At 35.3% G+C, this 24,718-nt stretch overlaps 1 protein-coding gene across 3 annotated transcripts in view; it reads left to right on the top strand.

Annotated features, from left to right (window-relative positions):
* Positions 1-5,247, top strand: part of LOC115219536 (calcium-dependent protein kinase 12) — a 29,299-nt gene extending 24,052 nt beyond the window's left edge. For all 3 annotated transcript variants that reach the window (XM_029789741.2, XM_029789733.2, XM_036501585.1), the window contains exons 2-3: positions 1,055-1,140; positions 4,869-5,247. In XM_029789741.2, coding sequence (XP_029645601.1) covers positions 1,055-1,140; positions 4,869-5,070 — 288 coding nt within the window. In that variant the 3' untranslated portion in view covers positions 5,071-5,247. The remainder of the gene's footprint in view (positions 1-1,054; positions 1,141-4,868) is intronic.
* Positions 5,248-24,718: the final 19,471 nt, after the last annotated feature.

The raw sequence follows: 24,718 nt of genomic DNA, 5'->3' as shown, positions 1-24,718 counted from the left end.
ATAGTGCCCTGTCATGGTTGAGTTAATAATAGATCTTCCAACATATGACAGTGTTCCAAAAATCAGTGGGATTTTAAAAAGTATTTGGTAACTAAACGAAGAATGAAAGAAGTGATGTATTTCTCTTTCCGTTAATTTGTTGGCCTCAAAAACCTGTATATTTTATTTATTAATTTCTTAGTGCTAAGCTATTTACTACCAGAGACATTTTATAGCTTAACTCCACTAATAAATTTGTGGACTCAAATAAATCATCAATGGTTACAAAATGCTATGGGTTAGCTATAAACCATCTCACTCATCTGGATGATTCCAAACAAAGCAAAATATGAAGTTATTTCTTTCTTTACTGTCAATTTCCGATGACGAACACACACCATATTTCATCAGTTATAGATTTTATTAGCATTGCTCCATCATTACACGTTTCAACCCTGACAATATCTGAAGACACTGCTCTTTACATGAATATGGTCATTAGGGTTCACACTTTTATCCACCTTAAAATTCAAGGGTCGTTAGACCGAACTCTCTAACACTGTACATCTACACAACAGACATACAAAAATAAGATGAAATAAAAGTCAACGCCGTTGTAGAAAATTGATAGTCCATTTTATTACATTAGTTTGAGGCATAAACAAAAATCATAACAGACCCACACAGGAGCAGACGAAACTGATAACAAGGTATAGAAATGAAAAGTAGAAAGTGCAATACAGATCAATGTTCAAAAGTTCATGTCGTAAACAATATTATTAAACATAAAGTCATCATCCCATTTAAAAATCACTACAGCAGCTTGTGTATAATAAATTAAAAGAAGGTTCAAACAAATAACCTGAAAGCTTCTCACTACATTCCGAATTCACCAACTTAAAATCATGTCGACGTACTCAGGATGTATCGATAGTGGTCGATGTACGTAGGATATATTGATTGAGTGCACGAGAAACAAGTGATTTTGTAATTTGTATTAGCCTCCATCGTAACTAATATTGAAATTCATATAACTGTTACTAAAACTGCTACTAATACCATTTTATTCTTACAGAGCGTATTGCAAGACATGGATGTGGACAGTGATGGCAAAATAAGCAAGTGTGAGTTCGTTGAAGCGATGAGCAAACCTAGTCTTAAGTAAGTTTATACACCTCAGTTTACTTTTTCATATCCCTATCTTACTTCGTAATATCTTTCTAAATGTTATAGAAAAGCGAAGACTGGAGATACGATGCTCAATTATATATATATATATATATATATATATAATATATATATATATATATATATAGATATATATATATATATATATATAATATATATATATATAATATATATATATATATATATATATATATATATATGTATGCATGTATGTATATGATTATTTGTATGTATGTATGTATGTATGTATGTGTATAAATTAGAGAAGATCCACCATGTAGCAATTCAACAATGACATAATTAAATCATGCCATATAGAAAAAAATTAAAGATACGATAAAACATTTGCCTAGAACTAAATAAAGTACGAAATAATAAATGAATAGTATATAATTAGTAAACAGACTACACGTGTTTCAGGGCTATATTTTAAAACTGATAACAGTAAAATCAATTCAAGTTAAATAATCATTCATCAGGTCCCAGATGGAAATAAGAAAATATAAATATATATAAAAATACGTAATTTTTCAATACAAAATCGAACAAAATTCAACAATATATCTTAAAATAAAAATACCAAATATCTTATCAAAAATATTCTGTTAACTAAATCTTTAAACTTAATACGTAGGACTTATTGTTTATAATAAATTTATCTCGTTAAAAACGTGGTGTAAATAAAACTAGAATAAATATTTATTTCATCTATGAAAATATATTTCAGCTTATAGAAGAAAACATAACAAACTATAGTATATCATTATTGGAAAATTAAAATACAAGTAATCAAAACAAAATATTTAAAACAATATATATATATATATATATATATATACATACATACATGCATACATACATATATATAGTGATAAAAACGGTAAGATGACAAAAGAAAGAAAGATACTTCGATATTATATAAATAGAGGAATTTATCTGTAAGAGTAATACGTGACAATTATTTGGTAGCCATGATAAAACTCCGAGGTGGAAATCCACGCCGCCATCTCTTCAGTTATTCGGCTAAACTACTATAATTTAATCTATATACATTAAATTATTAATTTATTTATTTAATAAACATCTAAGTTAAGTCTTATTCTAATTAAGTAATATATACTAAAAAACTTCATGCTAACTTATATACACAATACTACTACAAACTATGAGTACAAGAATTAAAAATAGAAACATGGTTCAAATATATACACACAAATTAGTTAAACTTGCTATATAATTAATTCAATTTATATATATTACAATTTATATATTACACTCATTTATAGAATTACCAAAGCTTCAATTATTATTAAAAGTATTTACTTAAATATAATATTACATAACAAATAAAAATTCTTACCTATTCGATAAGATTTTGACTTACAAAACTATTTCCCGGTGTAAATTATATGTAATACGTTAATTCACAAGATAATAACAATAATAAAAATACTAAGTAAATAAATATACGTATCGTAACTTATAATTATCAAATAATATAGAAATCATAGAAATAATATAGAAAAACAATATAGAAATCAATATTTTTACAATAATAATCAAACAAAATTCAATTCAAAATTCAATAATATTGTTATAAAAAAAATTCATTACTTATCTATGAAAATTTTTTATCTGATTTTAAACGTAAAAACGTAGACCTTAGCGTTTATAAGAAATTTGAAGACGTTGCGTAAAAAATAGAATAAATGTATAGAAGTATGTATTATATTAATGAAAATGACGAAAGATATTTAAGCTTCTAGAATCAGAGAATAAGAGAACAAAAAACTAAACTATAAATTACTATTTACTGGAAATAAGTAAAATATACATAATATAGTTAAATTAATTTATATTACTATAATTAATAGATATTCATTAATTTATATATTCATTTAATTATTAAGAAACATCCAAGTTTAAGCGTATTCAAATAATGTAATATAACATATATCATGCTAATTTATACACTAATACTACTTTAAATTATATCTACAGTAAATTAGTAACATAAAATGGGGTTTTATATATATGGAAAAATTAGCTAAACTTATTATATAAGTAATTTAATTTATGTTTGCATTTAATTTTACGCTAATCTCGGGAATTAACCAATATATAATTATTATTAAATAATATTTCCTTAAATTCATTAATACACAATAAACAAGAATTACTACCTATACAATAAGATTTTGCCTTACAAATGATCTCCCAAGTTAAATTATATTTAATACATTTAGATTTAAGTTCCCAAATATATTTAGTGAGGCCTATAGAATTAGATTTCTAAAAGAATACAGATTTCTAAAAGAATACATGTGTTGAGCCACCCTTAATTTAATTTTATTCGAAGTCGACCCTATGTAGATCGCGTTTAAATTATAATCATTCGTATTATTATCATCAATTAAAGTTACTATACATTTATAAACAACATTATCCAAATTACACTTATTACTAATTTTAAATGTAGTCTTATCTCTACATGTACAATAAATTATATCATGGTCTTTATTATTATTATTGGAATAATTATTTAATTTCTTTTTGTAATAATATTATTAACATTATTAGTAGTAGAATAACCAACTCCAAAATTATTACTAGAAAAAATGTTATATTTTTTATTATCCCTAATGAGCATTTCAATTATATTTAAAATCTCGTTAATAACATTTATTTTTAGCTGAGCCCCAAAAGAAACAATTCACCATATTTTCTTGTTGTTGTTGTTGTTGTTGTTGTTGTTATTATTATTATTATTATTATTATTATTATTATTATTATTATTATTATTATTATTATTATTATTATTATTATTATTATTATTATTATCATTATTACACTTCTTTGTAATATTATTAAATTTATTATCATCATTAATTGAATTAAATTTAATCTTATTTTTTATTCCATATTAAATGTATGATTTATGTTATCATAATACCTATTATTATTAAGACCATAGTTACCTAAAGAAAACTTATCATAATTCAGAAAATTAGGTTTATTATTATAAAAATCACTTATATTATAATCCTTTATATTATAATTATATTTACAAATATTAAAGAATTAAATATTATTATTATATAATGCCTCATGCAGGGCTCTCTTATAATAAAGTGCATGTTTATTAAAAATCTCTAAATCATATTTTGAATTTGAGTACCAACATATTTGAATCAAACTTCTTTTATTCATATATGTAATTCCCAATAAATGGGTTGACTGCTCTTCTTTCGTTTGTCCACGAAATGAGACATAAATTCCACACTCTGGTTAGATGGAATCTATTAAGTATCGGGATTATCTCTTCTATAGAAGGGGGTTTTCTAGTTAGAAGAAATAAAATTTACACTGAAAGTTAATGCACCTGTCATTAATACAAAACTTCTCAAGCTAAGGGTTTGTAGAGTCAACTGTTAAAAGTCTTCTCCATGATGTCAGCATAGTGTAGATGACAGGATACAAACCGCTGTCCTATCAACTAGTTTTATAGTACCCACATAATTCGGCTACAAGTAGCCTAGTTAAATCTTCAGTAATAGCAATTATGTCATTAACATACAAAGACAGAAAATAAACTACATATACAAAAGAAACCTTTATTTTTTTATTGCTTTTTTTTATAATGCATTGTTTTATATAGTAATTAATGTTACTTACTTTTTCTAAACCTTTTCTCCATCTAGCGACCCAAAGGCGTTGCGAAGAGCTTTTGAGGAGATGGATAAAGACAAATCTGGCTTCCTCACCAAATGTGAGGTGGAACAGGTATTGAAACAAAATGGTATGAAGTACACTGATGAGGACCTTAAAGTGATGTTTGATGCAGTTTCTGGTAGGGATGGGAAAATTGATTACGATGAATTTGAGAAGGCTATGCGGAGATAGAAATACTTATATAAAGAAGTACAATAAAGGTTTATACCAAATTTGTTTGCATTAATTAGAATTCTCTTTATATACCTTTCAATTTTGAATCAAATGTTCTCATAACATAAAATGATAATTGTTTCTCATTTTAATAATTGTCCTGATTTGATAAATAAATCATAACGATATAAGATATATCTTCATTTTGTTTAATTTCTTTCCAATTTATATCTTTCAACATTTTCATCTATTCTATTATTGTAAAGACATCTGACGACAAATTTTCAGTATTTCCAGTGCAGTTTCTCAATCGAAAATTATTTTCTAAATTTATGTCGTTAGAAGTTTTAAATTTAGGCACAATGCCAACAATGCTGGAGAGAAGGCATTGATCGTTTTCATTCCTCTAAAATTGCTGACCTTGTGCCAAAATTTTAAACCATTATTGTTGTTATTATTATTATTTTTTTTTCCTTCTTTCAAATTTACTTCCATTTCTTGCCGAGTGTCTTCCCGACTCCTAGGGCAAAGAAACTCATAGTATACATTGGTAGGCCATTAAACTAAACTCAATAGTTCGTTCATTTTTTTTTAAAGTTGAATTAAAATACATGGGTAGTAATAGTTCTCACATCGATAATGCTCTTCTCAATACGTGTGATGTACCAGTTAAGACAATCTTTTGCACTTCTTGCAGGGATGGTAAGCCAGGGATCATTCTCATATAATTTTCGGTTCCCTTCTTGATCATTCCTAGTGCTCCTACGATCACTGGTATTGTAACCGCATTGAGATGCCACATTTTCTCAATTTCAATGAGTAGGTCTTTATATTTTCTGAGCTTTTCAAACTCTTTCGCTGAGATATTATGATCACGGGGGGTGCTCATGTCGATCAATAAGCAAACTTTATTGTTTTGGTCTTTTACAACAATATCTGGTTTATTGGCTGTATGTACTGGTTTATTGGTCTGTATGTACTGGAAAGTCCCACAGAATCGTTACACATTCTCCTTCAGTTACAGCTTCAGAGTGGTGATTATACCACTTGTCGGCAGTTTTGATATTGTAATGCCGACTTATTAGCCAGTGTATATATTGGCCAACTCTGTCATGTCTTAATTTATACTCCACTGGTGCTAAGACTTTACATCCAGAGATTAGGTGGTCCACTGTTTCAATCATGTCGTTGCAGAATCGGCATTTTGGGTCTGCTCCATTTTTCATCACATTGGCCTGGTAGTTCCGGGTTAATAGGCTTTGATCTTGAGCAGCCAGGATGAAACTTTCGCTCTCTGCTTTTAGCCCTGAGCTCCGTAGCCACTGATGGGTTTGCTTCTGGTCAACATCAGCTTGTTTGCTGCAGGCCACATATTTGCCGTGCAGAGGTTTCTCCTCCCACCTATCAGCCAATTGCTCGTGCGCTTTTTTCGTTATTATTATTATTATTATTATTATTATTATTATTATTATTATTATTATTATTATTATTATTATTATTATTATTATTGAGTGAGAGAGCAGTGCATGCCATCAAAGTGACACTTGGGTACACATATAGGAAGTCCAGTATACCCATCATGGCTACCCCTCTAATAAATGTATACCAGGCAGATGCATCACAACCATGTGTATGACATGGTGATCTCATATCAATATAAACAGCGCATGACCTTGTAAGTGGGGCCCAGTTAGAATTTTCTTCAGACCGAGTAGTCCATCCTGCTTAAAAGGTCCCTGAATAAGGATTGTTTAAAGATTGAACGAAACACTCATGTTTCCAAAGGTGAATTGTCGAAACCTCCCAAAATTCCTCTCAACACATGGGTATGAAACTCCCCACTACTTCTGCTCGTGATCAGAGATGCACATATCGTCAACCACCAAGGGACAACTGGTTATGGTCAAAGAACTGACAAGTAAATCTGTGGTAATGAGCAGAATATTTGCTGGAGCCTATCTTTTATATCAAGACAAAACAATGTACATGATAACACATCCAGTCAGTTAATATCAGAAGCAATAAGAAACACTGCCTGGCACTACATCAGGGCATTTATTATTATTGTAAATAGATCATGTTAGGCCCATAACAAATAGGTAATTTTAGCCAAGTGGTTGGTGTTTCTCGTCGATAAATTGGTTGGTGTCGTGCAGACATGTGCTATCTCAAACAGATCTATCCACGACAACCTCTACCTCACGCATTACGACATAGAGTAGGTAGGTAAGGAACATGACATGGATGGTCAATTTGGATAAATCGAAAGCTTTTGTCAGGGTCAACCATCAATATTCGGAGATTGTCGTCGCGGCGGTCGGTTTCGGAACCGTCTTCAGAGGTTGGATCACTGAATAGACAGCAATATCTCTTCAGTGGTCAAAGTAAATAACAACCTATCGAAATAGTTTAGCATCCGTCAATGATGCCCACTCTCATCCCTTCTATAAGTGCTGGCTCTCGAGCCATTATTACGGAGATTGGGTGTTTCTAGGGGCATACTGCGTGAACTAGGGTGCTGAAGGTCTGTGTCGGCTTATGGGGACGACTTCACTGTAATAGTATCGGCCACTTTGGAAATGGAGGTGATCGGCACTACCCTGAGGGAGTACGAAACATACAGGAGCAAAGATTAACCAGAAGTGGGCGGGTGTGCAGCCTGGTCGTCCGACAGCATCATAGAGCACTGGACGGAAGGACCAGTTAAAATGCTTGGGGTATGATTTGGTTCAGACCTCTAAGTAGACAAGGACTGCGGGCTGTGACAAGCAGGGTGGCCAATCTCACCCAGAAATGGATAGAGAGGAAGATCTCTCTGAAAGGTCGGATAGAGATGGCGAATGCGGACATCGCTTCCGTCATCCACTATCGCCTGACCGTCTTCCCTTGCCCCCCCCCCCGCATTGTGGATGATCAGCTGAAGCACATGTTTTTCCTGCTTTATCTAGAAAGAACATATTCTGTTCGTCAGACAGTCCATCTGCTGTCAGCAGCCTCTGAGTAGAGGATTGAATATGCTGTGGCTATAATGCACAGACATACACTGACAGCGCTAGGACTTCCTTGATGGTGAGGAGGTGTGGTCGCCGTTTGTCAGAAAGGATTTTTCGCAGCTCGTTTCGTTGTCGGAGCTACAGTCCTAGATCAAACGTAAACCAAGAAAGGGCTCTTGGCACATGGAGTGTCAGTAAGTACACACAGTTCTCTGCCAGTCGGGTAATGCAGTCGGGGGAAATTCGACTTTGGGAATTAGAAATGGGCAAGAGCGACGATGTACACGGGGAAACTCTGGACGTCGGGAGAAATCAATTAGTTTGTCTTTTCCGGTGGACTTTGCTGAAATTTGCTGAAATCCCTGCCCTAGTAACACTTCCGTGCTTGTAGAGCTGGTCTCGTACCGCTAGAGCGCTCGGGCAGCACTGCACTGTCAGGGATTTCTGAAAATTATTCAAGATGTGCGAAGGGCGATGAAACCGTACTGCAAGCACTCGTCCAGTGTCTGGACATTGTTGACTTGTAGAGCTTTGACTAATAGCTGTTAACTTGTGTAGGACGGATCAGGTTATCAGCCAAGTCCATCATGATCTCCCCGTCGCAGGCATTATTACTCTGTCTATGGCGAAAGAGGTAGTGTAGTGGACAAGGTTGAAAGGACTGAAGACAAATACTTTCCTCTTCATTCAAGCCCTTATAGACTTTTCATGTTCCTCTTGAAAAGAAAAGAGGGATGGAGAGAGAAGAGTTTCCCCATCCAGTATTTTTTGTTGAAAGGTGGGTGAATGTGACGAGGATGCCCCGTGTGAATGTACCCACTCTGAGCATACACCTGTAGGCTTAAAGAGATGTGGAGAGAGAGAGGCCTATTTTGGTGCCCTTGACGGTCAGGGTGACCAGGATATGTGACGTTCTTTGGTTGGGCCAGGATAGAACTACCTTTTGGGAGGATTTTATGGTATAAATTTTGTTGCTTATTGTTACTGCTTTTATTGTGCATACGTATATTTGCACTAATTCTTCTTTGTCCCTTGTCTTGTATTGTCCACTTTAGCTTTGTGTTCGACCCTTGTGGCTAATAAAGAAAATATTATTATTATTATTATTATTATTTTTGTTTTTTTTATCCTCTATCCTCTTTCAATTTTGTTTCCATTTCTTGTCGAGTGTATTCCCGATACCTATGGAAAAGAAATTCGATGTATACATTGGTAGGCTATTATAATATACACACCAAGATTCTTCATTTAGAAAGTCGTGTGATAAAAAGAAAGGGTGAGGAAAGACAGAAAGAAAAGGACAGAAGGAAAATGAAAAAGAAAACAGAAAATAAAGGGAAAAATATTCACAGCGATAATACTCTTCTCAATATGTGTGACGGGCCAGTTAAGACAAACTTTTGCACTTCCTGCGTGGATGGTAAGCCAGAGATCATCATCAAATAATTTTCAGTTCCCTTTTTGATCATTCCAAGTACTCTTACAATCACTGGTATAATAACTGTCTTGAGATACAACATCTTTTCGATTTCAATCATCAAATCTTTATTTTTTCTCAGCATATCAGATTCTTTTGCCGATTATTATTATTATTATTATTATTATTATTATTATTATTATTATTAGTAGTAGTAGTAGTAGTAGTAGTAGTAGTAGTAGTACTAGTCCTTCGCAATACAGTGTAGGTAAAAATGCACCGGTATCTTTAGTCATCTGTCAAGTTACAAGGAAATCAGACAGATAATACTTTCCTTAAGATTTGCGCTATACCCAATAAGGCTGCCGTTTGTAAGACATTAATCTTGCATGGGATTTCCAGTTGCCTTAAGAAGTCTTGAAGTTTCAAAGGGATTAAGCCCAACGCTCGCACTGATCACCACTGGTATCACTTTTACATTACCTTCTCGCATTCCATACAGTCTTGCCATTTCCACTTTCAATTCGGAGTACTTGGTGATTTTTTTCAACCTCCTTACTCACAACATTCATGTCATCAGGTATGGCTACATCAATGATCTGACAGTGTTTGTCTCTCTTACTCAATATAATAATATCCGGCCGATGGTGTTCCATTATACGATCCGCCTGGAAATCATAGTCCCAGAGTATCATTACTTTTCAATCCTCCTGCATATCTTTACTTGGTACACGCTCCTACCAGTTCTCTGTTACTTCATATTGATATTTACGATATAAGAGCCAATGAAGATACACCCACATTTTATTGTAGCGGCGCTTGTATTCTTTTTGTGCAAGGCTCTCACATCCACTTACCAAGTGGGTCACATTTTTCACACTCTTTCCACAGTCTGCATTTCTGGGTGTTAGAAGTTTTATAGATGTTATACTTCCCTGAATTGGTAGCGGGTGCCTGATCTTCTGAAGCAATGATTAGGTTTTCGATGATACGCTTCAAATCACCTCGCTCAAGCCATACCCACGATGTTGTATTATCCTCAACGTCCTGTGTATTCCTTTCAAACTGTCCATGCATTTACATTTCAAGAAGGTCTTCTTTTCTCTCCTCCTCAGCTCTTTGATTAAACTCTTCCTTATCCACCATTTCATCTGCATTTACACCCATATCTTTCACGGTATATTGCAGTAAGCCTTCATCAATATTTATCAAATACTGGGCAAGCGTTCTTTTTCACTCCTTATACAACACTAATTAGTCCTCTGCCACCGTTCTTTCTTTTCATATACCGTCTGTTTACGTTTGCTTTAGGGTGTAGCGCCCCATGCATCGTCATCAACTTTCCAGTGTTGATATTTCTTCCTTAGTCCATTTGAGGATGGACTCACTATATCTGACCACCCCAACTACCCAGGTAATCATTGCGGTAATCAAAGTTTTGGCTTTCAGGTTGGATTTCAACACCATCTTCACCCTTTTTGATACGCCTCGCTGACGTTGGCTTTCATTTCTTTGTGTAGAATGTCATCCAGCTCCAAAATCCCTAAATATCTTTACCCACTACCGTCGGGTTCACCCATGATCTCTCTTGATGGTAACTGTAATCCTCTGCAGAATGCTTTCTTCCTTCTTTTCATATTAAGTACTGAGCATTTGGTAATCCGAAATTCCATACCACACTTCTGGACTATTTTGTTTAAGGAATCTATCAGATTTCTCAGATTTTCCAAATAATTTCAGGTCATCCATAAAGAGAAGATGGTTCACTGATGAGACTTTCTTTCCACAGCGGTAACGAATCTTAACTTTCCCAAGTGTCATTGTTATGGGTAATAGTGAAATTACAAATAGTAACGGAGAAAACGAGTCACCTTGGAAGATTCTCCTTTTACTATTAACTTCTCCAAGGAATACATTACTTGAGTACAATTTGGTTTTCCACTCTTTCATGCTATATATCAGAAAATTTGTGATGTTGTCAGCAACACCAAACATCTGTAGGCATTCAAGGATCCAAGAATGAGGCACCATATCATATACCTTCTTAAAGTCAATCCAAGCCATAGACATGTTTGTATGATGTTCTTTACAATGCTTCAAAACGGTTTTATCGATGACCAGATGATCCTTGGTACTCTGAGAACTCTTCCAGCATCAATTTTGCTTCCTATGCCAGGAAAGTATGTGTCTTTGCCGCACATATTCCAGTGACTATCTTCCAGATTATGTTTAGGCATGCTATGGGACGATAGTTTCTCACAATAGTCCCTTTTCTTCTGTCTTTCATTACAAGTGTTGTTCTCCCAGTCATCATCCACGCGGGGACTGTACCTTTCTGGATACACTCATTCAATTGGGCTATTAGACTTTCATGCACCGTGTGGCATCTCTTCAGCCAAAGGCCACGAATCCCATTTGGTCCGGGGGCTTTCCAGTTAGGCACGTAACCTCTTGTTCTTTCACATCATCCGTGCTTATGACAATGTTTCTTTCCTACTTGTAATTCTGTCTTGATAGTTCCTATCCACATTGCATCCCTTTTATGCATCATATTGTTTCCCTCCATAATCCGCTCCAGAACTCCTTGGCTTGATTTGCATCAGGAGCAACATTTCCCTCATTGTCTCCTTCTAACTTTCAGAAGAATTGTTTCGAGTTATTTTTGAACAATCTGTTCTCGAATTGCTTATTTCTTTTCACAAATCTGATCTTCTGGCTTTTTGCAAAGATCCTATTTTAACTGCTCTATTACTGCATCAAACCTGTTTTTCCGTATTTTATATTTCTTCCCATTTTTCCAGTTTCCTCTTAACCATTGCCCAATTTTCCCTAGATATTGCTTTGCCCACATTATGCCCCTTTCAATGCGTCCTTTCCACCATAGTTCTTTTGCTCCACCATTTTTCGTTTTCTTAAGTTGTAATTTCTCCTCAGCAAGTAGTGCAATAGCTCGGAGAAGATTCTCCTTGTTTGTGTTATGTCCTCTGTCTGGATGTATGGTATGACAGTATTTATCTTTTGTGTTACTTTATTTATCATACTCCTATCTACCCTTCTCATATTCATGGAGATTATTTTCTTCTGAAGCATTCATCAAGTTGGTGAGTCGTCTTTGAATTTCAAGCAATTCATTATCTAGTTGGTTCATTTCCTCTGCATGTCCACCCACCACAATATCAGGGTTCACTGTATAACGTTCCTGTTCCTCATCCTTACCAGCCCCATCACCACTTCCCTGTTCCTCTTGTCCACCCTTCACTCTGCATTCAACTCCGACCATCCTTTGTAGCCCATCCGCAGGGTCTCTCAGACTCTCACTAATCCGAGATATTTCTACTCCAGTTAAGTAACCCTTCCTTCTAACCACTCTCACTTGGTTCATTAGTTTATTTTCTGACATTGGACAAATGTTCTTTTCCATCCAAAATTTCAAGGTACGTCGGCCTGCTCCGCGACTTCTTTCCAGCTTTACTCTTTCATGACATTCAATAAGTGTATCATAATCTTCTTTCGTCCACTTATGTCTGTTTTTGCGCACACCGTGTATGTGATCTGTTGTGATATAACGGCCGTCCGAGGCCAGATCACTGCCACTGATGCGAGCAGTTTCGGACGTGCCGGGCGGGAAACCTTCACCATGGTCGGCTATAGCTTCATTCTCACCGTTAATTCTTTCGTTGTTGTGCTGCGTCATGATTTCATGAGTCGTTCGTGGGGTTTCCACGAGAGTTGTAATTGAGATCCCATCTCTCTCTTCCTCTCTGTATTTGTATATACACATATACATGTATGTACATACATATATATATATATAAATAACGTGCGTGCATTGTGTCGCTTCCATAACCACAGTGATTATCATCATCACTATTGTTCTACCTATAGCATTTAAAGATATCAATAATAATATGGGTCTCAGTATATTGCAGCAGATTTTCGTCACTATTTATCAAACACTCGGCAAGCGTTTTCCTTTCACTCCTTATACAATAGTCTCTACTAAGTAGTCCTCTGCCACCAGTCTTTCTTTGCATATACAGTTTGCATAACCAGTATGAGAAAATGTAGACTGGTAAAACAAGAAATTATGTTGAAAGATTGAATGGATAGGCTTGTGACGTGTAAGAGTTCAAGAAGAGAATTAGGCAAAACAGGTTAACGTGAAAAAGCTAAATAAACATCAGAAATGGAGAGAGCAAACTATGACATAAATTACGAAAATATTTTGTGTAAAGCAGAAGCATACAGACAGCAAACATATAAATACAACTAAGTTTATGGTAGAGTTAAAAGTAAATTAGAATAAGAGAGAGAAAGAAAAGGGGGGGATATGGGGAGGAACAGCTATCAATGTGAAAGTCAAAAGTTCATTAAGAAACTAAACTCCCTATTACTTAATATATATATACTAATTAACGGAAAATCTCACTGTCGATGGCTGAGTATTTATTGAAATCGATCGATATGAGATCATCTGTTTATTACTTGCGAATTTTATTCACAAAAGGTACATTTACTTTCTATTTTATGCTAATTCCCTCGCCTTCAACTGTGCATATGAGCGATTTAAATAGTGTGGAGATATTTTGGCATCGGTTTCTAGCATGTTGTTACTTTTCCTAATACCCTTCATTATAGGTGTATATATTTATATATGATTATAGGCTTATATTAATTTTTACCTGTACAGTTTTAAAGCATGTTAGCCACTGATATTGTTATTATTTTACAATAATAATTAATCCTTTATATATATATATATAATGTTATATCGTAATAATAATTATATATATATACTCCGATTTAAAGCGACATTAAACAAATGACTGAAATATGATGAGTATCCCAGGCCAGAATTAAGCCCACAAATAAACGCTTACACGGCTCCTTGCGCATCCGATTGGGCCAAATGCTCACCCATCAATTTCAGCCAAATTTCATGAATATATACTTTAACTGTCCACTATATACTCTGATTATTATTATCATGATATATTATTATTATATAGTTATTGTACTAATAGACTTCCATAGTCGCTCTATCACCGCAACTTACAAAACCTTCTGGTTTGTTTACAAATATTAAATGTAATATTGGACAGTTCATAAAATTTGGCTGAAATTGATGGTGAGCGTTTGACACAATCAGATGCGCAAGGAACCTGTAAGCGTTGATTTGTGGGTTCGATTCTGGCCTGGATTGGCACATTTTTCATTCAATTATTTATATATATATATATATATATATATATATATATACATGCATATATGGGTACAGGACGTCACCAACAGTAAACAACATGAAATATGAAACTAAATGAGTTCAATACGCAAACAGCAAGAGAAACAAATGGAAAACAGGACAAGTAACATAAGTATCGACGCTTCATCAGTTGTCGGCTGTCTGCTACTCATTTCGAACATTGAACGACAATATGAGTCTTCGAATACAGTTGCTCCCATACCTACCAAAATGAAATTTGGGGTTTTATGTAGGGTCAAAGTTAGGAACAAAAGAAGGCAGTGGAGATATACAAGGAATCGAACAAAACAAACATGGGCCGTTAGACCAGAACGAGGGTAAATTAGCGACCGCTGGAGAAATATATAGACAAAGAACATTGTTGCCCTTTCTTCCACTTAGAAGCTACTAATTTATCAGGATGATATATTAAAGGGTGCGGATTGACCACAGCAACACGCTAGAAATAGACGTCAAATGGCTCTAAAACCACTTCAATACTCCATTAGCAAGGGTTGTAAGTAGGCAGATGAAAAAATGAATAAGATCTTTTGATTAATTGTAAATCGATTTCAAACTTAGCGTTATAAAACACCCTGTTGTTTTCAGTACAATACGTCAAAGTATATATACGCAAATATCTCTAAGTATATATATATATATGCAAATATCTATACATACCCATACAAACCGTGCTAATGGAGCATAAAAGTGGTTTTAGAGCCATTTTAGAGCGTGTTGGTGTGGTCATTCCGCACCCTTAATTTTCAAAAACATTTGCAGCGTGGAAGATATTTGTAAGCCGTTTAAGACCACACACACCCATAAGCTCTGTCCGATTTTACCTCTTTAAAAATTGAATGAAATTTAATAGTATTTTAGAATGTCTAATGGAATAAAAAAATAATTTCTATGCATTTGTGTACATTTAAACTAATTAAATATTATTTTACAGAATAATAGAATTTAAATTTCTTTGATTAAAACCCTTTATAACATGGAAGTATCCAAAGAGCATTTAAGGCACATAATGCTTTATAAGTACAAAAAAAACAACTCTACAGCCGAAGCGACTCGAAACATACACTCAGTTTATGGGAAAGAATGCTTGAATGAAAGAACTTGCAGAAGATGGTTTGCAAAATTCAGAAGTGGAGATTTCAGTCTTGAGGATGAAGATCGAACAGAACGTCCAGTTGAGTTTGATGATAAGCTCCTTGAGGCATTACTTGAAGAAAATCCTGTATCATCAATTGAAGAATTGGCAATAAAGCTTAGTTCAAACCATATAACTGTTCATCGTCATCTTCAACAACTTGGAAATGTTCCTAAACTTGGAAAATGGGTGCCTAGTGAATTGCCCGAAAGCAGCCGCAAATCCCGAGTTGACATTTGCTCTTCTCTCCATTCTCGCGAACTCATTTCACCCTTTTTGGATAGACTTCTGACTGTTGACGAAAAATAGATCTTCTATCGAAATGTTAAACGTCGTAAACAGGGACTTGGTAAAAGGTAAAAAGCTCAACCACAACAGAGAAGGGAACTTCATGGGGAAAAGGTTCTTCTCTCTATCTGGTGGGATCGCAAAGGAGTAATTCACTTTGAATTGTTACCACCTAATGCAAGAATCAATGCTCAAGTCTACTATCAGCAATTAGAGTGTTTGAACCAAGCTTTGAAGAAAAAAACCCCGCTTTAGTGAATCGAGAAGGAGTGATGTTTCATCAGGACAATGCGCGACCCCACACTGCAACGATCACATCTCAGAAGATCGAAGAGCATGGTTGGGAAAAAAATTCCTCATCCACCTTATTCTCCCGACCTTGCTCATTCAGACTACCATTTGTTTCGCAATTTACAGAATCATTTGGGGGACATAACTTTCGCAAACGAGGAGGTCGAAACTGACATTTCAGAGTTCTTCGCTTTGAAACCAAAGGCGTTTTACATTGAAGGGATTAAAGAGCATGTAAATAGATGGAAGGAAGTCATAGATAATCCGGGAATACATTGATTATTAAATTTCAATTAAATATAACATTTGATCATTTGTTTTCTTTATTCAATATTCGGACAGGACTTATAGGATGACCTGATATTAGCAGCAATGAGGCATATTGGAGACTTTTCAACTTTCCAATTCATGAAAAGTATCCAACAGTCGTTCATCTTGCCGTACATTTAGAAAATGGGCAGCGTGTAATCTTTAATCCTGTAAATTCCCAGCATGTTATGCAGAAAATGCGAACTCCTCTAGAAACAACACTTACTGCTTTCTGCAAACTCTGTAATTAGGACTCATTTGCTGCAACATTACACTACCAACAAGTCCCAAATTTCCATATATATGGATTCAAACTAATAAGACATGGAAGAGGAGGTCAAGAGGGGAGAGGTGTTGAAGGATGGTCTGGAAGTAAGAAAGGTCATGCACTTGGAAGGGTATATACTGTACATCCAAACAACTTTGAATGCTATTTTCTTCGTATGTTACTTCATGTGGTTAGAGGACCAAAGTCTTTTCAAGATCTGAGAACGGTTAATGGTCAACTATGTGAAACTTATCGTGAATCATGCCACAGACAAGGACTGTTAGAAATGATTCTCACTGGGATGACATGTTAACTGAAGCTGCCGTTTCAAATTCTCCCACTCAGCTGAGGAATTTATTTGCAATAATGCTTCACACATGTGACCTATCCAATCCTAAACAGCTATGGGATAATGACAAGCATGAACTAAGTTGGGATGTTCTCAATCATGCTCAAAGGGAAAATCCAAACCTTGACCTTCAATTAAATGGCTGTATTCTCAATGAGACTTTCAGAATAAACTTTAGAATAAACTCCATCATTTGCGAGTTGGGAGTGAAACGTCTAAATGAGTATGGATTACCATCTACCAACAGACAGCAACGAAATTTGTGCCATGAAATTCTCCGATTAACTTCCTATAATTTAGATGCTCTGGCACAATTTGTCACAGAAGATGAGCCTAAACTTCAACAATTGCAAAAGTATGGATATAATACAATCATTGTTGCATCTTCTGGTATTGAAACTATTCTCCTCAATGGGTGAAGAACTGCTCATCCCATGTTCAAGCGCCCTCTAAGCCTTGCAATGAAAGAATCTCAAAGGTACAACATCTCAAAAAGATCTGCAGTGGCAACAGTTCTCCAACAAACTTGCCTCATGGTTTGGGATGAGTGCACTGTCACATCGTGGAGCTGTAGAAGCACTTGACTGTACCCTCCAAGACATAAAAAAACAATAGTACGCTCATGGGAGGAGTAGCACTTCTTCATACTAAAGATTTTCGTCAAACGTTGCCAGTTATCTCCAAAGGATCAAAAGCTGATGAGATCAATGCATGCTTTAAAAAGCCGTACCTTTGGAGACATGTAAAAAACAGAACTTCATCTTACAACCAACATGAGAGTGCTTTATAAGGGGATCATACAGCCGGTGAATTCTCAGAGGAGCTTCTCTTAAGATTAGTAATGGGATATTAGCTTTCAACCCAAAACTTCACTTAGATGAAATTACATACTGTCAAATGGTACTTTCTTTTATGGATCTTATGGATAAAGTATTTCCTTATTTATCTGTCAATTTCACTGATGTAAACTGTTTATATGAAAGAGCTATACTGGCTCCAACTAATGAAATTATTGATAAATTCAATCGTGAACTTCTTCAGAAGTTATCAGATACATCAGAAATGACTTTTTGATAGGTTGATACAACAGTCGATCAGGATCAAGCTGTTCAATGTCCTGTTGACTTTCTCAACATACTCAAACCCACTGGGATGCCACCGCATAACTTGACACTAAAGCTGGGTGCTCCCATTATGTTGGTTAGGAATCTTGACCAATCTCGCCTCTGCAATTGAACTCGCCTAATTGTTACTTCCATGAAGCCCCATGTCATACAGCAACAATCATAACAGGTAGTCACATAGGAGAAAATATTCTTTTTCCCAAAATTCCTCTCATACCTACAGATGTTCCATTTAAATTTAAGAGGCTTCAGCTTCCAGTCAAACTAAATTTTGCTATTTCAGTCAACAAATCTCAGGGTCAATCCCTCAAGGTAGTTGAACCTGATCTCTCTACTACATGCTTCTCCCACGGCCAACTCCATGTTGCTTGCTCACGAGTTGGAAGCAGCAACAATTTATTCATTTGGACACCAACAACCAGTTACACACTGAATATTGTTTACCCTGAGATGCTTCAAGATTGACAGACTTTCAGTTCGAAATTCTATTAGCATTACGATTTAGATTTTTAAAAAATAGAATATAGATATTTTGAACACTCTGCAATGGGACACACCTAGTGCTAAATAAAATGATGTCACATGTTATTGACGCCACCATTCTCTCTGAATGTGGAAAAATATAGGATGTTTTCATAACTAGGATTCTTCTCATTCCATCGGGAGCAGAAATTATTTTTTCATTCAGAAGAGTGCAATTTCTTATTCGTATCAGCTTTGCAATGTCTATCAATACATCCCAGAGTCAAACGCATTCTGTGGTAGGATTTCAGTTGAAAGAGTCAAGCTTCTCTCACGGGCAATTATATGTTGGCTGCTCTAGAATGGGAAGCAAAAAAAAAAGAATTATATTTGCTTTTGTTCCACAAAGGAAAACAAAGAATATTGTTTACCAAGAAGTAAACTCATCCTATGATGCGCTCCAGTATCCACTACTCGTTATAAATGATGAAGATGGATACCATTTCAGCATAATACCAACAAACCCGAAGGCTGCACCAACAAAGTAGTTTTCTTCATGGACTTCAGTATCAAAGAATATTCTCCCATTATTCCCACCATGTAGTAAGACAATACGCTTTATTTTTTCAAGTAGTTCATTACTACATATCCTCATGTGACTGCATAGGCTCAATTTATGTTTCTTATCCTACAGCCACACCAGCAATTCAATGTCAACCCTTTGCGTTCTGCAACATTTCAACAGTTCACTTCCCCGTTGTCGCCTCCCATTGCAGCCTATTTCCAGAATGTACCCATTTACGTACAATATTTCAATTACACCTACATTCATTTGACTGTCAACCGTACGATGGGTCGTGTTAGACGCAGCGCTGACCGCTTCAAAGGCGAGAATATCCATTGACAGCTTTTCGGTGGATTCACAAATTACATACCCCACACTCCCAATTTTCTACGTTAGGTGAGGGCATGGAATCCTCCAAACGAACTTATTACATGTCGATTAGTCGAATTAGACAATCAAACTCCACAAATGTTTTGTCGTCAATGCTGCACTTTCCCGTATCACCTGTTTCAACATAACGCACACACACACACACACATACATACATACATATATATATATATTATATATATATATATATATATATGTATATATATATATATATATATATATATATATATAATATATATATATATATATATAAATATATATATAAATATATATATATGTATATATATATATATTATATATATATATATATATATATATATATATATATATACATATATATAAACTATACCATTTTAATCCCGAGCAACGCCGGGTATCACTGCTAGTTATTTATATAATTATAAATTAGTATATAATGTTACCTTTCGTATACAATGCTTTTGGAATCTGATTCTGAAGGAATGTTTTGTGAACTAGCATATGTCAAGTCCAGATATTGTCTTACAGGTTTTGTGACATATGACGCAAGTTGTAAGAGGCGGTTGGGTATTTCGATTTTCATGTGACTTCATATGATTCACGGTGTCCTACTTTTGACAACAGAACACAATCGCACATAATGCATATCCAATATTTATTGTTGATTTCGGTTCCAATTGTTCCATTCCGACAAGCCCTTTTAAGCTCGTAGTGCTGAATCATCTTTTCTTCTCAGACGTTGCAACCGGTCCAAACAGTACCTCTCCACTTGTTCCGATCCAAAGCATCAATTTCCCAATCACTTTTGTTCATATCTTATTTCTTCAGGTTTTTCCTTCACTCAGTCTTTATACCTTATGTTGTAGTCGCTTACTAGAGTTGAGCTTTGGCAATCCTTCATCTTCTATTCTAATAACATGTCCAGCCCATCTCATTTGCGCCAAGATGATATGTTGTTCAACTGAGTTACAACTTGCCATGCGCAAAACTTCTATATCTGGTATAAAACATTCCCATTTGACTCCCAAGATACGTCTGAGGCACTTTTTATGAAATCTATCCAGCATTTTCATATGATGCCTGTAAGTGGTCTTCGTCTCACTCGAATAAAAAAGTGCAGTCAATACACACGTCTTATAGACTCTGATTTTTGTCTGTAAAGAAATACTCCTCTCTGCCCATTCTCGCTTTTCGAGCTTTCCAAATGCAACACTTCCCTTCCCTATTCGATAGTATACCTCTGCATCAAGACCACCATCTTTTGACAATGTGCTTCCCAGGTAAATAAAAGGGTCAGTGACTTCTAACCTTGTTTCATTCACAAAAATGTTTGACTCAGAATACAGTTGCCCTGCTGCGCGAGTAAACCTTATTTTGGTTTTCCCAAAACTAACTGTGAGTCCGAAATGTACACACGTAGTGGAAAATCTGTCCAGCATATGTTGCATATCCTCCTCTGAGTGAGCCAACAAATAAACATCATCAGGGTATAGCAATTATCTGACAAGTGTTTTGAAAGCTTTTGCTTTGCAGGTAAACTGGGTGAGATTTAAAATTCTGATTCCGATTCCCCTGTTGCAATCCTTGAAAGCATACCAAAGCAATGCAACAAAATAAATAGAAAAAGTGTTGTGGAAGGAATATCCCTCTGTCTGACACCGTCATCCACTGAAAATTCGTGCGACGGCTCACCACTAAAAACTACTTGAGCTTTCATGTTTCTCTGTATTTCCTTAAAGATGCTTACAAAATGTACTGGGCAACCAGGTTTACATAAAACAATCCAGAGCACTTCCCTGTTTACCGTGTCAAATGCCTTATTGAAATCTTTGAATACCTAGTATTGTGGCATTTGTTCTTCTAAGCATTTCTCCTGAACCTGCCTCGCAGAAAATATCATGCCCGTTGTTCCTCGCTCCTCAAGAATCACGTGTGGGCACGTTTTTAACGAGACGATGTAACAGAATACTTGAAAGTATCTTCTCAGTATGTACCAGGAGAACTATCCCTCTAGAATTACCACACACTGATTTTGGGCCCTTATCTTTATATATTGTTGTGGGGATAATAGTAATAATAGTATACCCCTCCCTCGTGATGAGTGGTATGTATTAGTCGTAATAAATAAGGTGACGTCGGTCAGTATTTAGAAAGAGTACGAAGTAGACGGTCTTAGAAAGTCGTGCCTTTACTGATCTAACAACTACGCTGCTATACCGAAGTGGACGTTATAACTATCCGACATTAAGAATTACAGCGGTGGTGACGAAGAATTAACAAACTCACGATGAATTAACGACTCATGAGGAATTATCAAACGCACAAAAAATTTTTTGTGCTAATTTTGCGACAAAAAAAAAACATCGTAAATTTATGGAAAATTTGTTGGCCGCTTTGCTCGAGTTGCAGAAACAGCAACAACAGAAACTGAAAGAACAATAGCTGCAGTTACAACTTCAAGGTCAACAGCAGAAGCAACAAGAACAACAATTATTATTACAGAAACAACAGCTGCAATTAATGAATAGTAAGTCATCAGGAAATGTTGAAAAAATGTTCACGCCAGATTATGCTGCGAACTCGATAACAGTTTAAGTATGACCCAGACGAAGGAGTTACCTTCGAGGCTTACTATAGAAGATACGAACAAATCTTCAATAAAAAGTGCAAAGATTGGAATGACGATATGAAAACGTGTTTAATCTTAAAAAAACTGGCGGTAGGAGAACATGAGAATTTTAGAAATTTACGATGTTTTTCTTTTTGTAAAAGTACCTGAAGAAGGCTTGGAGGATATATTAGCCGAAACGTTGTGTTAACAACAAGCAAAATGAGCACAAATATCCGCTGAATGTAAATAATGTAAATAATGTACATAATTCCTCATCTCTTAAATATAGAACTTTATAGAATTTTATTCAGCTGAATACACGTCATTGATTAGTTGAAATTACCAAAATACGAGAACTTTAACGTGAAATAACTTCGTAAATATAAGTTTTTCTCAAAAATGCCAAGAGTAAAATATGTTTTATGTAACACATTCTAACAGTGTCCGAAGTTTGAAAGTCTTTAGTTACAAAAAAATATTTTTTAAATCTGTAGGTCAAAAGGTAAAGATCCTCGATATCTTCCTGAGTCCCCTGAATCATGGCAGAAATGCTCTGCCCGAGCCAATTTTGTGGGGCAGAGCATGTGATCTGAAGGAAGGTGATTTTGTCCGTCCTGCTATACAACAAGGCGGTCATCACCTCCCTTGCGTCAATTTCAGGTATACTTTTGTCACCCTAACACGAGCAGTTCGTCTCCTCTTGTAGGTTGGCAGAAGCACCAACAATAAATCCCCCAAAACGAGAAACCTATAATATTTTTCCCTCTTAATGAGGATAACAATTCAAATCCAACCCCCGCTGGAGGGTGGGGCACGACAATAAAGCCTACAACAGCTTTAACAAGTTCAATATTTTAACTATTCACAACTGCCAAAATGTCTTTACACAAACAATTTCTGTCTCCCGTCACCGAGAAAAAGCACAAACATTTTCAAATTCAACAATTCAAAAAATGTTCAACAGTTCGACGATGTTCAACAATAAACAGTCAACAATTAGAACAGAAAAAAAAATCAATCCAAGGTTCAACAAAACGTTCGACTCACCGCCAAAAAAAAAAGCAGGTTTGACAACGAGACCGGTAAGCAAGCTATTTACCACACAGCCACATACTTATATCAATTCTTTGTTCATTCATACTAAATTGAATCACTGTTAGCTGCAGTAAACTAACCAGCAAAAAAACAAAAAAACCCAATTTTTAGTGCACCTTTTCTAGCACTTTCCCAGTATATCCAAATGAACAGTGTTCTCCATAAAAGGGTTGCTCAGACACAAGATTCTCTACCGAAAACAATTCCTTTCCTTGAAAATATGCTAGCGATGTTAAAATAAGAACCCTGCCGCCTTATATGCAGATTTGTAACTGTTTGCGTCCAACCGGTAAAATCTGCATACGTTGCCACGCCTCTGTCACCACAGGACTTTTGAAAAGTGATGATTGTACGATGATGGTATTTTGTCGGGGACAGCTGTACTTCATTGAATTTCAGTGAAAAACACTTGTACAATACATTTTCCACTCTCTCGGTCAAAATAGTAGATTCCAGTGACAAGCAAACCAAGATGACTAGTATTAAGTTGACTGCAGGTTTTATGTTGGAGAGACTTCAAGCCAGCAGTGTCAAGTCAATTTGAATTCAGTGTATTATTCTCCTATACTGGATGTCCTAATCACGGCTTCGGTTCAGAAAAGGAGCCCAATCTATCCCCATCACACAGTCATAGATTTGATAGTGTAACCGTGACCTGATTTTATGTCAGAGTGTCGTTCTCCCGGAAAAGTTGTCTTCCTCTAGAAGAGTTGCTTTCTTCTAGAGGAGTTGCCTTCCCCACAGCTAACGAACCCCATTTAACCCCCGACACACAGAAACAATATTTACATATGTACACATAAAACCATGGAATAAAGATGTAAAACAAAATTTACAATTTTAAACTTTAAAAATTAAACAAGATAAACAGAAAAGATATATAAATACACACACACATAAATATATATATATATATATACACATAAACACACACGCATATCTGCACACACACACACATACGCGCATATACAAACATACACATATTGTTGGATGGTTGTTGACGGCTCATGAGCTTTTTCACCCTTTGACAGGTCTTATTTTTTGTCCTTTAGGGTGTCCAACAATCACCCTCCTCACCAAGCAAGCCTGGTGGGGTTACCACTTTAGTCGCCGACGACCCGACCATA

This window comes from Octopus sinensis, linkage group LG1 (genome assembly GCF_006345805.1).
Source record: "Octopus sinensis linkage group LG1, ASM634580v1, whole genome shotgun sequence".
Lineage (NCBI taxonomy): Eukaryota > Metazoa > Mollusca > Cephalopoda > Octopoda > Octopodidae > Octopus > Octopus sinensis.
The sequence above is the reverse complement of the archived record's forward strand: the minus strand, read 5'-3'. Positions and strand labels throughout refer to the sequence as shown.